The following is a 14,992-nucleotide window of genomic DNA, read 5'->3' as shown; positions in this document are numbered from 1 at the left end:
TTCGGCTCAGGTCATGATCCCAGGGTGCGGGGATCAAACCCCGCATCAGGCTCCCTGCTCAGCGGGAAGCCTGCTTCTCCCTCTCCCACTCCCCCTGCCTGTGTTCCCTCTCTCGCTGTGTCTCTCTCTGTCAAATAAATAAATAAATCTTAAAAAAAAAACATTTTCATGAATCCCTAAATTTATCGTGGGCCTTGGGCCCTGGCCCTGGCAATAGTATAGTGCTTAAAAGCAACGCTCTGGAGTCACACTGCTAGATTGAGATCCAGGTTTCAGCACTAACTTGTATTAGTCACTTCCCTGAACCTTAGAGAATAATAATAGCAGTTATTTAAATCTCTCATTCTGAAGGTAGAATGAAATTGTGTGTGTAGATGTGCTTACCACATTGTCTTGCACATAATAAGTGCTCAATATATGTTAGTTACTGAATAATCTCAGAAATGAACTTCTTGGAAAATGGTCTGTAAAGGAGCAAAGAAATAGTGTTGGCAACTGAATTTTTTTGGTGAATGGCAAAAAGTAATAGGGGGGCAGATGAGAATTTGTGTGGGAGTAACCTCTAGTTCTGGCTATATACTCTCCTGTCAAACTATTTTGAGAGAAAAGCTGCTGCTTTGGGCTGGTTTCCATTCGCAGAATAGTTTTGACAGATTAGGAGCTCTTCTGAGTACTAGTGCCCTCCTTTGTCCTAGCACGACGTGAATAGAGAAAATGGACTCTGGCATCTGCCTCGAATAGCATTTGACTTTCAACTCTACATTTATCAGAGCCCTCAGTTCTTACAGTGTGTAATGGCTAGATATGCTGCAATTTGCCAGGCTGAGAATTTGATGCACGTGTGAACTGGTTACATAACTGGTATTCGGCTAACCAGTCACCAGTTCTCTGAGTCCAAATTCAAGGGAGAACTGATGACTACTTTTCTTCTTTGACTTTGGAGTTAAAGGCATTTAAAAGTCAAGTAATTATTGTGACTATTATTTCATTGTTTGCTATTTAGTTACTATTGTAACCTCAGCTAACTACTATGCTAAGTGTGTGGGCACTCAGCACCTTCTCATTAATTTACAGCGTAATACTCTTTAGTAAAAATTTATAATTTGCTTTGTTGAAAACTATGAATTGTAGTGTTAGATGAATCATTGCTTTCTTAAGTATAGTCATCACCTCAGCAGTTAACAGCTGAATCCCTTATCTAATGGCTACAAATGTTTGAAAGACCACCAAAATTGGATAAAAGCATGAATTGGTGAAAGGAGAATAGGCTTTGGAGTCAGACTTGGGATCAAATCCTTGCTGTGCACCGTACCAGCATGAGACTGTGGTTAATTAATCTCCCTGAGCTTTAGTTTCATCTGTAATATTGGAAACAGTTGGGGTTTTTTGAAAAAGATTCATAAAGTAATATATGTAAGTACCAAGAATAGTACCTAGTATGTAAGGGATTCAGTTATTATTCTTGTTACGATTATGTAAATATATCCAACCTGTGTACAAAACCTGTGATTTAGATGGTTTATAATAAGATATACTTTCATAAGTAGAACAAATATGCCCCCTGCAGTCTTAAATAAAAGTGAAGTGTGTTTTGTTTTTTTTCTTGAATCTAGTGCACACTGAACTAGCTAACATTTCTGTATCAGCTGTGTACAGGAACCTAAGTACTGGAGATTCAAGATGAGACATATTCCCTGCCCTCAAAGCTCCTGTAATTTTTAGAAATTGAACTTAGAACTGCTTTGATGACAGCTTAATACAGTGTTTAAGAACACAGACTCTGAAACTATACTAGATTAGGATTCAGCATGTAATATTCATCTGACTATGGGCAAGATAACCTCTTAGTGCTCTCTTTTTCTCATCTAGAAAATGGGTATAATAATATGACTGTTACCTCCCTCCTGTGGTTCCTCTGTGTTCTTCTGTGAGCTGATATTTGTAAAGCATCTAGAATAATGCCTGGCATGTGGTGTGACATGACAAATGACTGTGTAAGCATTAAATAAAAAACATAATGCGCTTTATCAGGCTTTTGCAGTTTTAACTGTTTCAGAGGACATCTTTTGATGTTTTACTGAATTTAGGCCCTCACTTCCTTAAATGGATTGGGGTTATACTGATATTGTTTGCTTTATATATGCTGCCCTGTCTGCCTAGGGAAACTCAATTAGCCAGTCTGACTTTACCTCTAATTCCACATAATAAAATACAATCTTTTAGAATTTTATATCTAATACAAGTCCACATGTACATGTTAATAAATATTACTATTTATTATTAAATATTACTGTTATATGTTATATCATTATATTATATTATTAAATATTACTATTTAATTCACATCTTGTTCTGAGTTAATCAGCTACAAGGAGTTTAAAAATGTGTAGTGTCCCCATTTAAAACCAGGAGTAGATTGCCTCTTATGGCTAGATATACTCTATATAGAAATAAGAATTCTTATAAGCAGGGTAATAATAAGTTCCTTTTCACTTACACACAGTAGAGTAAGTCCAAGTTTAAATAATCTATCACTTTGTTGACCCTAGTGTTGATGTAACATTAATTTTGTTACTAATTTGGTTTAAGGCTATTGTATGTATTAAACTGGGCACTGGGTATGGAGCCTGCTTAAGATTCTCCCTCTCCCTCTACCCGCCCCCCTCCCTTACTCTCCCTCAAAAAAAAATTTCTTTTAATAAAAAATAAAATCCACAAAGTAGCAGTAAGAGGTTCTATTTATGTAAGTGACTCTTAATGATAGACATTTTTAAATTGGTACTTATTTTCCAATTCAGTAGGAGGATCTTAGGGAGGGTGTAAAAATTTGGATTGTTTAATTTCTTCTTATGGTAGAAATTGATAGATTGAAACAAGTACTTTCATAATGATTTAGAATGCTAAATCGTGGTAGAGAAACGTCCCTAGTGAGATTTGAACCTAGTTTTGATATTTATTTTTTTCCTTGGTAGGCCACTGTGTTTTTGTGTGCCATCTGTATAATAACAATAGTAGTGATAAAAGTTACCACTTCTTGGGGCGCCTGGGTGGCTCAGTCGTTAAGCGTCTGCCTTCGGCTCAGGTCATGATCCCAGGGTCCTTGGATCAAGCCCTGCATCGGGCTCCCTGCTCCGCGGGAGGCGTGCTTCTCCCTCTCCCACTCTCCCTGCTTGTGTTCCTGCTCTCGCTATCTCTCTCTGTCAAATAAATAAATAAAATCTTTAAAAAAAAGTTACCACTTCTTAGGCACACACTGGGTGCCAACTATTTAATCCTGTAATTCGTCACCCACCTGTGAGATTGCCCCTGATATTTCCAGTTTATAAATCCAGAAACTGAGTCTCACCTCTGGGTCCACAGTCCTCCATTGAAGTATTCTAGTTAATCAGCCACTTACTTCCTGGAATTAACTAGTAGCAAATGAAATTTGGCGTGTATTACCATGAACAACATATTAGTAAGAAACTCTTTTTAGAGGATCCCCTTTTACCATCAGACTAGTCTTGTGGGTTTGTGGATAGCTGGAAATTGATGTACTTTTAAAGGAAAATGTCAGGAAATTTAATTTGCATCACAGTCTTTGTTAATTGTTAGCTGCTTTCTTTTTGAATTGTTAGAGTTCCTCCTTGTGGTGGGTGGTGTGCTGTTCAGTTAGTGGATTCTGATTATTCAAATCTTTTTTACTGCTCTACCTCAGGGGTCAGCAAACTGGCCTATGAGACAAATCTATCCTGCCGCCTGTTTTAGTAAATAAAGTTTCATTGGAACACACCACACTTATTTGTTTATAGGTGGCACAAAACTGAAAATACTTACTAGCTGGCCCTGTATTGAAAAAATTGTTAAAAGAAAAGAAAGAATTGCTGACCCCTGCTCTACTTCATTCAACAAAATATTTCATTGAAGCAATTGAGTGTAATATCTAACTGTAAAGATAAATGGAATTTTCTTATAAATTTTTCATGTAATTTACATTCTGTATGAGAAAAGGTTAGGTAAGAAGTAAAAACTTGAGGTGAATGTGATGTTCTGTTTGTTCACGTACATTCCACTGATTTGAGAATTTGCTCACTGGTGTGCCTAAGACTGGTAGTTAGATATAATATTGCCCAACTGACTAACTGTGTTTTGGCGTCATTTCTTCCTTCCTTTGATAAATATTTTTTCTTTCCCATTAAAAGGATAACAAAGGGGATATGAGAGAGATTCGGTTTTAATTTACAGAGAAGTAAAATTTGGTCATATGTGAGTTTTTGTTTACCTTCCCTGCCCAGAAGGAGCCGGCACTCATCATGTTTCCAATTAGATTGTTATCTGATCCCTTTAAAAGTAATGTCTGTCCATTCCCTCTGTTGAAGCAAGTAAGTACGGGTCCCCTTGACACACTCAAGTTTCACAAGCCTTGGGATCTTGAGTCTACTCTTTACTGTAGGTTTCATAATTGATACTGTGAACCTTTTCCCATATCACACACATGAATATAATGAAGGTGTTAGAGTAACTTTGTAGAGATAGCAGAAGAGTACCCTGAGACTAATTATTCAGTGTTAAGGTTTTTGCTCTGATACTGCTTCCAAAAGAGAGATTTTGGTTTGGAAAACATGTTTGTGAAGATTTTTCCTTTTGTTTTTCATTTTCCTGTTTGCTGACTATGCTAAACAACAGAAATCAAGCGTTAACTTGTTTTTGTTACTTGGCAAGAAATACCACCATGATGTGGCATTTTCTTACACACTCGGTATCATTTCAGGAGTACACTTCCAACAATCTTTAACTTAACAGTCTGTAGTCCCCTTTGGTGTTTAAGTAGTAAATTGAGCTAAGTTGAAGATATTTTACATGTATCTGACATACAATTAGGAAAGTGGGAATAAATGTTCTTGTAGGCTGCACATGTAGAATAACATAGTAGTACCCCCCAAAAATGTAAGTTAATCTCAATTCAACAAGTTTTAATTAATGAAAATACTGCAAAATGCCAATATTCTCAGTGAAAATGCTCTAGGGAATATCCAGTCTTTGCTTGGAGGAAAGGCAGTGTTCTATTCAAAAATACATTTATACACACCATAGATAGAAGAATAGAGAAATGGAATTTTTAAAAGATAACACAGATCATCAAAATGTTAAATGAGCTTTTGAATTTCTTAGTAAAAACTGAGACATTCTTTCCTACTTTGGTTTGTTCTATTAGCAGCAGAGATATTTCTAAAAGGCTTTTAAAATTCAAATGTTTATATTCAAGAAAAAGGTTCTGTTCAACTATAATAGCATAATGCTTTTCATAAACATTCAATTTAATTCTTAAATCTAGAGTACATGAGTGGTAGTAGGGAACATCTAGTGATAGAAAGAATATGAGTGCTGCTTGTTTTTCTGAATGTTTCTCTTTGTTTTTATTTTTGCTTTGGGTAGATTATTCACACTTTGAGATTGCTTTCTCACTGTACAATTGAGTAAGAATTTCTTCTTTGGGAATTCTGTGGTAGATTACCTAAGGTAATGTTTGTAAAGTACCAGATATGTTGCTTGGTATAGAACTACATTTGTCACCACTGTATCACTTATGATTACTTAATGTAATCATTTAGAACCGTTGTTCTTTGAGTTAGGCACCTTTCACTTAGTGTTTCCTGTACCTGACTGGTAGTTAACCTCTCTCATTGTAGTGGACAGGGTGTGGGGTTAGAGGGGTGTGTGTATGTGTGTGTGTGTGTGTGTGTGTGTGTGTGTGTTGATGATAAAACACATCATTAAAATTAGAGAAATGAAAATAAACTTTTGGGGTGTGTTTTGATGCAGACAGCTTTACTAAACCGCCTGGAGCGAATTTTTGAAGCATGTTTTCCTTCAATATTTGTCCCTGATACTGAAGAGGAAGTTACTTCCCTGAAGCACTTGCTCGAAACAAGCACCTTCCCAATAAAAACAAGAGAGGCCTTAGCTGAAAGTGGGTAAGTAGTAGACAGTTTTTAGACAGCATGTATATTTGTTACTTTCAACTGTTTTAACTTACATGGTTATCTTAAAGCATCAGGGTTCTGAAATGTTCTTGTAACATTGTGTTGAAGTTTAAAAAGTAAGATTGTGCTCTAAAAAAAACCAAAACTCCCTGCTCCATTTTTGAACGCTTTTAAAAATATTTCTAAATCAATATTCTCATCAATTTTATGTATTATCTTTTTTTAATTTTATGTATTATCTTTTGACTTCTAGTATGATAGATGAGAATTTAGACTTTACATCTGCTATCCTCCTCCCTTCATTGTCCCTATATATTTTTTTAATTTTTTTATTTAAATTCAATTAACCAACATGTAGTACATCATTATATTTATATCATAGTTTTTCATTAAGTTGATATTTGGTATTTTCATTATTATAATCATGTAAATAGTGTTCACTGTCCATTATTAGAGCTTCTTCCTGGACATATAGTTGCCTCTCTTTTTCATTTACTAAGTCTTTTCCTACCCTCCAGCAGCCTATTAATACAATTTTACTTGTGATCAAACCTGTCAGGCTAGCCATTTGATTTTTTTCCTGAGTCCTCCATTGTCCTATTCCAATCTGGAATGGATTCGATGTAGAAACACATGTTGTGTTGGGACTTCCCTTCATTTAGAGCCCATTTGGTGGAGCACATCTTCTAATAGCCTCCTGAGAAATAAAGTACATGGGTGGTAAAATTTTATTTTATTCTACCCTTACATTATAATTTAGGATTTTTTGTTGTTGGTATTCTGAAAATTCACAATGAAGTGTCTTGATAAATCTTTTCATTCATTGGACTGAGGGCAAGGTGTACAGTCTTTCAATCTGGAGACTTCTGTTCTTCAGTATTGGGCAGTTCTCTTGTATTGACATTACCTTCCCTCCATTGTCTGTTTTCTTTCTGGAACTCCTATTAATTATTAGATGTTGGAGGCTCTAGATTGATTTTCTAATTTTAATTTCAGAGTTACTCTTATTCCTGTACTCTTCTCTTGCATTTCATTACTCTCCACCTCTGGACACATTCTGTGCAAGTCTCTCCTTCATCTCTCTTTGTAACCTCAATGCTTGTGGTGCAAGGTTTTAAGTACCTCTTAATTTCTTTAAAGATGAAGATTATGATTTGCTTCTTGGTTTTTTGGGGGGTGATTTCTGAAAAGAAAAGGGGACAAAAACGATTATGCTTTACCATCTTAAAACCATTTAGATGTGTTATTTAAAAATATGCTAGTTGTCCAAATAGACCCAGGAATCTCTCTAAGAGATTCATTTTTGGGATATAACACAACTCTACAACAAAACACACCATAAAATACAGGAAGATATTTTTGCCTTAACTAACAATAGGAGCTGAATAGTAAAACAACTTATTTAAACTGTAGGGTTGTGGCCAAATAAATAATGATGCATTCTGTCTAATAGAACGTTACACAGCCATTGAAAAAGGTATACATGTAGATGAAGAAATGCTTAAAATCTGAAAAAACACAAAATTCTCTATATGTTATAATTGCAGCTGTGTTTGTGGGTCAAGACTAAAAGAAAAAAAGCACAAATATTAAATGGCTATAGTAATATGGTGGGAGGTTGAATGATTTCTTTTCTCCTTTTAAATATTTTTGTTTTACAGTTAAAAAAACATACTAAATTTTGGTTGATTACTGGCATATTGTTCCAAATGAGTTTAACTTAGCCACTTTAATGACTAAGTGGTGGCTGTTGATTTTATTCAGATAATAGTTGTGTACTCACGTTAAATGCAAGATTAATTGGAATGTATAACATTTCACCATCACATTAAAACTAGAATTCATGGTGAAAGCTATTCAGTAACCCATCGTTGGTGGCTTTGTCTTGACCTTTGCAGGGAACTGTTGGATGTGTGGACCGAGCTACAGGATATCCATGATGCACATGGCTTGAGATACCAGTGGGGCGGCTCCCATAGCAACAAGAAGCTTTTGTGCTCCTTGGGTATAGACACCCGAAACATTGTGAGTTTTGTTAGTACCTTGGAAAATCCTTTAGTGGACCTATGAGTGTTTTTAAATACTGTTACAACTTCTGATCAAGCTGTGATAAGCTAGTAGCTCAGAAAAATAATTATTAGTTGTCTTAAATGCTCATGTATTTTGAATATGCCAACTTTTAAACATAAATCTATCTAAATTTTTCTCCAGTCAATATTTCTTATTTTAAGAAAAGGTTGTTTCAGTATTTTTTGTTAATTATAAAATGAAGGGATTGGACTAAGAGATCAAAAACGTAATCCCATATGGGCAATTTAATAATTTGTTATAGTTATGTTTCACAGTGTATATAATAAAGCATTGCAAGCATATTTTAACTGTTATGTGCCATAGCATTCTTTAAATATGTGTTCTTTTTCTCTAACACATGTATGTAGCTCTTCACGGGTAATAAGAAGCAGCCTGTTATAGTGCCCATGTATGCAGCAGGATTGGTAAGTGCAAAAATGTCTGCAAATTTATCATTGCTGCATTCTGTTAAATTACCTTACGTGGCATAACATGGAAAGTATATTTTAAGGGGCACTTAGTGTGGGAACATTAAATGAATATTAATTTCCTTTTTGATGTCATAAATCCCTTCAAGTCTTGATTTAAAGACATTTTTCTATATTCTATTAATTAAAAACACTTATTTTTTTATTTTATTTTATTGTTTATTTATTTATTTATTTAAGAGAGAGAGAGTGAGAGAGAGCATGAGAGGGGAGAGGGTCAGAGGGAGAAGCAGAATCCCCACTGAGCGGGGAGCCCAACGTGGGACTCGATCCCGGGACTCCAGGATCATGACCTGAGCCGAAGGCAGTCGCTTAACCAACTGAGCTATGCAGGGCCCCCAAAACACTTTTGTTTTAGATTGAAGATTATTTTTATCCTAGTAATATAGTGCTCTTAACTCCATAAAATGTGCCTTTGGCGGTCTTGCTCTTCTTCTTTTTTTTTTCCCCCTCTCTAAATTTGCTTTTAAAAAGTGGAAACTGAAGTATCTGAAGGCTTAGATATCATATGTTTTAATTCAGTTGTGATAATTTTTAAATGTTGCATTAGTGAAGCTATGGATGTCTATAAAAGCTTGGGAATACTATATGATAGTAATTGAAAATGAGCCAGGACCCATGATTGGTCCTCAGTTTTTCCATTAATTTTTTAAATGTGTTGAATTTTGTTTTTTCAGATATGCCAGGTAGTCCAGGATAACTGAGGAATTTTCTTTCTGTACCTTATCAAGACTCAGTCATGAGTCTGTTCTGTCTATTAAACTAAAAATATTTTTAAATTTTTTCACCAGTAACTTGAAAATAAGATAAAAATACAATGATTAAGAAAAAAATAACTAACTTGGTGTGGAATTTAAATTATTCAACCCTTTATGTGCATGCAAAAATGAATTTGCTGTGGAACTTGACCTTCTTTAATTTACAAACTTTTTCCCTGAATAAGCTCTATTTATTGATATTGAATTGGAATGTTTTACTTTGTTTCATTCTTGTAGTTTTGTTTGTTTTATGGAATTAGACAAAAACTTTTCTGTGCTTCAGCCTTTTATTCAGTTTCTGCTCCTTTATAAATGTAACTTATCTGGTATTTTCAAAACACTTTGATTATCCTTATACTTTTTTCTGTTGTAAATATAATGGAGAACATTCTTTAAGTTTTTGGTTATTTGTATTTCTTTTTTCCTCAAGGAGTAGCATTCTAGAAATTGTTGGTGTTACTGTCACATTCTGAGTAGAAAGTATGAATTTGTAGGGGTTTTCATTCAGCACATTGGGAGCAATAACTACTTAATCCTTATGTGTAAGCTTAGCACATTAGCCAATTCTTTAAATTTTGTGAGGAGTTAGAGACTAATATTTTTGCTTTATTTTCCTACCTTAATTATCTTTATTAGTAATAATTTCACCATTTTTATAAGCTTTTAATACCAAAGTTGATTTAGTGACTATACCTCTCCTACTCCATCTATATGATGCCTTACATTTAGAAACTTACTCTTTTTCATATCTGGTTTCAAAATTTAATTATACCTGAATTTTTCCCATGGTGCTTCACACAGATGAGGTGTTCAGTATCCTTTGGTCTCGTCTGGAGGAATAAGACCTGAAATGATCACATAAGTCACTGGTCTCAGACCTTAATATGCATCAGAATTGCTTGGAAGACATGTTAAAACAGAATGTTGGGCACCACCCCCAGAGTTTCTTATTCAGTAGGGGTGAGGCTGTTCATCTGACAAGTTCTCAGGTGATGCAGAAGCTGCTGATTGGGAACCCCTTTGAGAACCACTGATTTAAGGGATAGTTGACATTAGAGAAGTTGCCTAAGGCTGGGAATTGTTTGCTGAATGCATTGTCTCTTTATACAAGGGTGCACTAGATAGAAAGCCTGTATAATATATAAGCTACTGAGTTAGACCATTAATTTATTTTCATACAAGCTGCTAGAGTAAAGCCTCTCACAAATACCATTGTAAAGAATTCAGTCTGTAAGTTGCTTTAGTTAGCATTTGCCGTATTTTATGAGAAGAGGGAGGATTGTCCTGAAAACTTGTTTTTGGGAATATACAGATTCTGACCTTACTGTCTTAGCCACTTTAATATTTTCCCCCCAGTAAAGGGAGACTTTTGTGTTGTCTGGATAATAAATATTCAAGAGTTTATTGAGTATTATTTTAAAATGTATTAAAGCTTAGCTTTTTTTCAGACCATTAATTAATGATTACCCATTATTATTAGTGTTTGGTAAAGTATTGATACAAAATGCCGGGGATTTTTTTTTTCCTTCTTTCCCTGAATGCCTTCCTTTCTTACTCAGAAAGTGCATTAGATTTGTAACACACCTAGAGGAACATGTAAAATGTTTTCCCCCCTCTGAAATGGCTGTGTCTCTGCTTTGCTGGTCCCAGGAACTAAGTATTAAGGCTCCCATCCTTTAGTGGAGATAGGATCAATACTAAATTTACATTGAAGCATGTAGACAGCATCACATTAGATGGCATGTTTTAGAATTCTCACTTCTCCAAGCACCACCATGGTGTAAAGGGTACAGAGGGTGTCCTTTTCTGCAGTTTCAGTGTCTGGACCATCATAAAATTGTTGGGAGTCTTAGGGCCTGGATATAATCTGCGGTGCTTGCCTCTTCCCCACCCCTGCCATCCCAAATTGCTTATGTTTTTGTAAAACAGTGATAATTAGGTACTTTAAAACCAATCAGATTTAAAATACAAGGTCTTACTTCAAAAAGGTTGGATTCCAAAGGTACTATTGTAAAACATTTTCCATGATAGTGCTAGAAGATCGTCTCTTTAAACATTTTCCATTATAGCGCTAGATCGTCTCTTAACAAAATTTAAGAATAGTTCCTCTTTGTCTTTAGTACTTTCCAAATGACTTGGTTTTTTACTTTCTACTAGATTAACTTTCTCATAAAGTTTGAGTTGGTTTCTCACCCCCTTCCACTAATGGCTAATATGCCTTTTTCAGGGTATGTTAGAGCCCACCAAGGAACCATTGAAACCACTATCTGCTGCAGAAAAAATCGCTTCCATTGGTCAGACAAACACCATGTCACCAGAAATGAACACATGTACATCTGACCAATTCCAGGTAAAAATATCTGTACGTGTATTGATATATTTATGCATGTATACACACATATGTCCAGACACAGTGTTTCCTGTAATATGTTACTTTTTAAAATGTTTTAAAAATTGATTTAATTAATGATGGACATGATTTTGATTACTTATTAACATCCCTTGGAATACAATAAACAAGCCATCTTTAATTTTCAAAAAAGGCACAATATGAGAACTGGCTGATTACTGGTAAGTCCTTAAAACCTTTCTAGGCCCTAGTTTCTTTACCTGTAAAATGAAGACTTTGAAGCAGGCATCTCTAAAAGTCCCTTACAGCTTGAACATTGTATGATCATAATTACTGACACACCAGTCTGGTAAGTACTGATTTTCAAAATAATTGGGAAACACTGCATTTACACCAGCTCTGCAAATCTGCTCATATGTGTTTTTCCTGAAGCCTGCAAATTTTATAAAGTAATAAAATTAGGTGTGTTTATTACATCAAAACTGTTGTTTTGAGAGTTTGAATAGAAGTGTTACTTAAGTTGAAAAAGACGTGGCCTTTTACAAAACATTATTTGGATTAAGAAAAAAAGAAAACTGTCTTACCTTTCTTATTCTTTAGCACCTTGGCACCATTAAGCACAAATTTTCTTTTCAGTTTGGTATGTTTATTATCAAAGCTATCCCCCTCACTTTTTTATCTGGGAAAAAATTTGCTTACTCTTCCCACATCAAATTAGAAACTGACTCAGTGCTAGTTAAGCATTCTTTTTAGAAGATTAATATTTTTAAGTGAACATTATCATTTGTAAAACATTTTCTGTGTTTGTCATTTCTTACCTTCAGTATCATCTTCAGTTTTATCTAACACAAAAATGTGTATTTGGACAGCCGTTCCCAAAATGTGTGTTCCATTGAATGCTAATCCCCAGAGATACTCCACTAAAGAAGGGTTCCAGGGGGAAATAAGTTTGGAAAATTTGTCACATCATACCCTGTAACCACCCTTGGAGATTCTCAACACACATTAAGGACTCTGGAGAATCCAGCAGTGAATAACCCCATTTAATTTTAATTATTTCTTAAATTTACTTGGCCACAAGACCCTTCTCTACAGGGACCAGAGGAAAAGAGTCATAACACCCATAGAACTAGTATTTTAAAGAATATACTTTAGAAAATAATGATATAAAGCAAAGTCCTACCCTTTCACGTGTGTTTCAGGGAACATCTAATATTACTGCTCTGTACCACTGTGGTTTATACTTGAGCATAGCTTAAACATTCCTGTGAAGCCAATTTATTACTAGCACTGAAATAGTGGGCAGGGAGGCCTGAAGCATACAATGCCTGGCCTTGCTGATGGTTGGGCAGCAGGCAAGGAGGTTTGGCCAAATTTGTCTCCATAGGTATAGACTGTCCTTAGTTATCTTCCTTTAATTGCCCTTATATGTTCTCCAGCTATCAGCTTCCCTCCCAAGCCTACCCTACATAAGCAGATTCCAAAATTACTTCTCCCATAGCACATTCAGCCTTAAGCAACATATTTCTTGTAGCAGTACTGGATGTTAGGAAAGTAATTTGAACTACCTGGTTCATACTGCCCGGTATGTTAACTGAAAATGAAGCCGCTCTTTATTTGAGGCCACTTGTTGCTAGTTTTGCTTGCCGATGCTGATGCCTCCTCTTCTCCCCCATCCAAGCACTTCTCTGTGTTATGGCCCCATAAGCTATTGCTTATTTGATCATAGTTAGCTCTCACCTGTCATTTTTGCCCCGAGCTGATTTAATCAATCTCATATATTTCATTCTAGTCACACCTCATAATTTATATCACCTTTCTTATAGAATTTAATTATAAATGACTAAAAGTCTAGATGATCTAATAAAAAAATGTTAATTTAATGGAACTTTTAATGGAAATTAATGTGTATTAATTTAATGGAGGTTAGTCATAGCTCCATAATATGTGTTTAGTTGCTGCTATCTCTTTACATGTACACACACGCCTCTAGATTTATAATCAATGGACTACTGTCCCCCTATTCATAGGCAAGCATATCTAACTTCTGCTGGAAGATGAGACTTTGGTCTCTTGCTAATAATTACATAAAAAAAACTTTTTAATCACATCCTTTTATTCTGTTTAGTGCACACATCTCTCTTGTTAATCCAATACTTATGTGTAATTTTAGAAAGTTTATTCTGTACTTTTTTGTGGTAGTCTGTGATCCTCATTAGCTTTCACTTTTAGTATTTCCCAGTGGAAGTTGTTGTTCAAACTGATTCTGAATCAACTTGAGCCTCTCTAGGACTTCATTGTAACATACACACAATTAAACTGAACATTTCAGTATCCATATCAGAATTTTGTGCTGAGATGCCTGACCTTCACTAAATTATATGATCTTTGCTTGGCTCTGTACCCCTGAATCAGGTTAAAATATTTTTAAAACCTCTAAAATGCATTGTAAGATTCTCTTAAAGCAATATTTCTTACCACTATTCTTTGGCAGTCAGTGTGTATATTATTTTTACTTTACATTTTGGCCATGCAATAATACTATTACATCTTCCCGCTAGTCATAACATCCAGAGGAAATAGCCATAACCTTTAGTGCTGGAAGTTCAGCAAAATGTGTCAGGAAAGATCTGTTTATAATTTTGTTTTTGGTTTTTTTTTTGTTTTTTTGGGTTTTTTTGGTCAACCATACACCAAACCTTGCTTTTATGTTTTTATATTGGCACCACTAACAGTGACTTTCGAACTTAGCATCATTGTTTAATTCTCATTATGACTAACTGCTTTCTGATCTGTCTGTTCTGTCTGTTTTGGTACCCATTGGATTTTTATTATTTCTTCCAAATTAGTTTGTACTCACTACTCTTGTAACCCTTGCATCTCTTGTTTAGGAGCTGGATGACTTACTAACAACTGTTGTGGTGTTTTTTTCCAGGATACTTTTACTTGGAAAGATAGCTTATGGGCAAAAAGCAGTAGTGATACTTCTGTTGTTTTGTTCTTTAAAAAAATCTTTATTCACTGAATTTCAAGGTCACATCATTCATGGTGCCATTACTGATTCCCCTCTCGGTAAGATCAGTATGTTAACCACACTTTATCCACGGCTGAGTAGGGTCAGCTCTCTGGCTAGCAGTTATCCAGCTAGTCACTACTTATCCAATTTCCTGCTACTTGATGTGGCTCTTTAATTTGTGAGTCAGAATTTTAAAGTTAGAAGAAAGAAAAAAATGATTATGTAGCATTGTGCTCTTTTTACATTAAGAGAACATATTTGGAAAGGCTAAATGATGTACCCCAAATCATTAGTCAGTGGTACATCTAAGACTAGAACCCAAGTCTGTGATCTCTAGTCTCCATCGG

At 35.1% G+C, this 14,992-nt stretch overlaps 1 protein-coding gene across 6 annotated transcripts in view; it reads left to right on the top strand.

The window, feature by feature from the left end:
• The window catches only part of AFTPH (aftiphilin), a 67,433-nt gene that overhangs the window by 36,131 nt on the left and 16,310 nt on the right, over positions 1 to 14,992 (top strand). For all 6 annotated transcript variants that reach the window (XR_012379805.1, XM_025868585.2, XM_025868586.2 and 3 more), the window contains 4 exons: positions 5,803 to 5,954; positions 7,862 to 7,988; positions 8,402 to 8,458; positions 11,507 to 11,629. Coding sequence is in view for 5 of the 6 variants with exons in the window: in XM_025868585.2 (XP_025724370.1) it covers positions 5,803 to 5,954; positions 7,862 to 7,988; positions 8,402 to 8,458; positions 11,507 to 11,629 (459 nt within the window). In the remaining variant the exon portion in view is untranslated. The remainder of the gene's footprint in view (positions 1 to 5,802; positions 5,955 to 7,861; positions 7,989 to 8,401; positions 8,459 to 11,506; positions 11,630 to 14,992) is intronic.

The sequence above is a fragment of the Callorhinus ursinus genome, unplaced genomic scaffold, assembly GCF_003265705.2.
Source record: "Callorhinus ursinus isolate GAN/ISIS: 27379988/994484 unplaced genomic scaffold, GSC_fseal_2.0 scaffold10, whole genome shotgun sequence".
NCBI lineage: Eukaryota > Metazoa > Chordata > Mammalia > Carnivora > Otariidae > Callorhinus > Callorhinus ursinus.
This window is presented reverse-complemented; position numbering and strand designations above follow the sequence as displayed.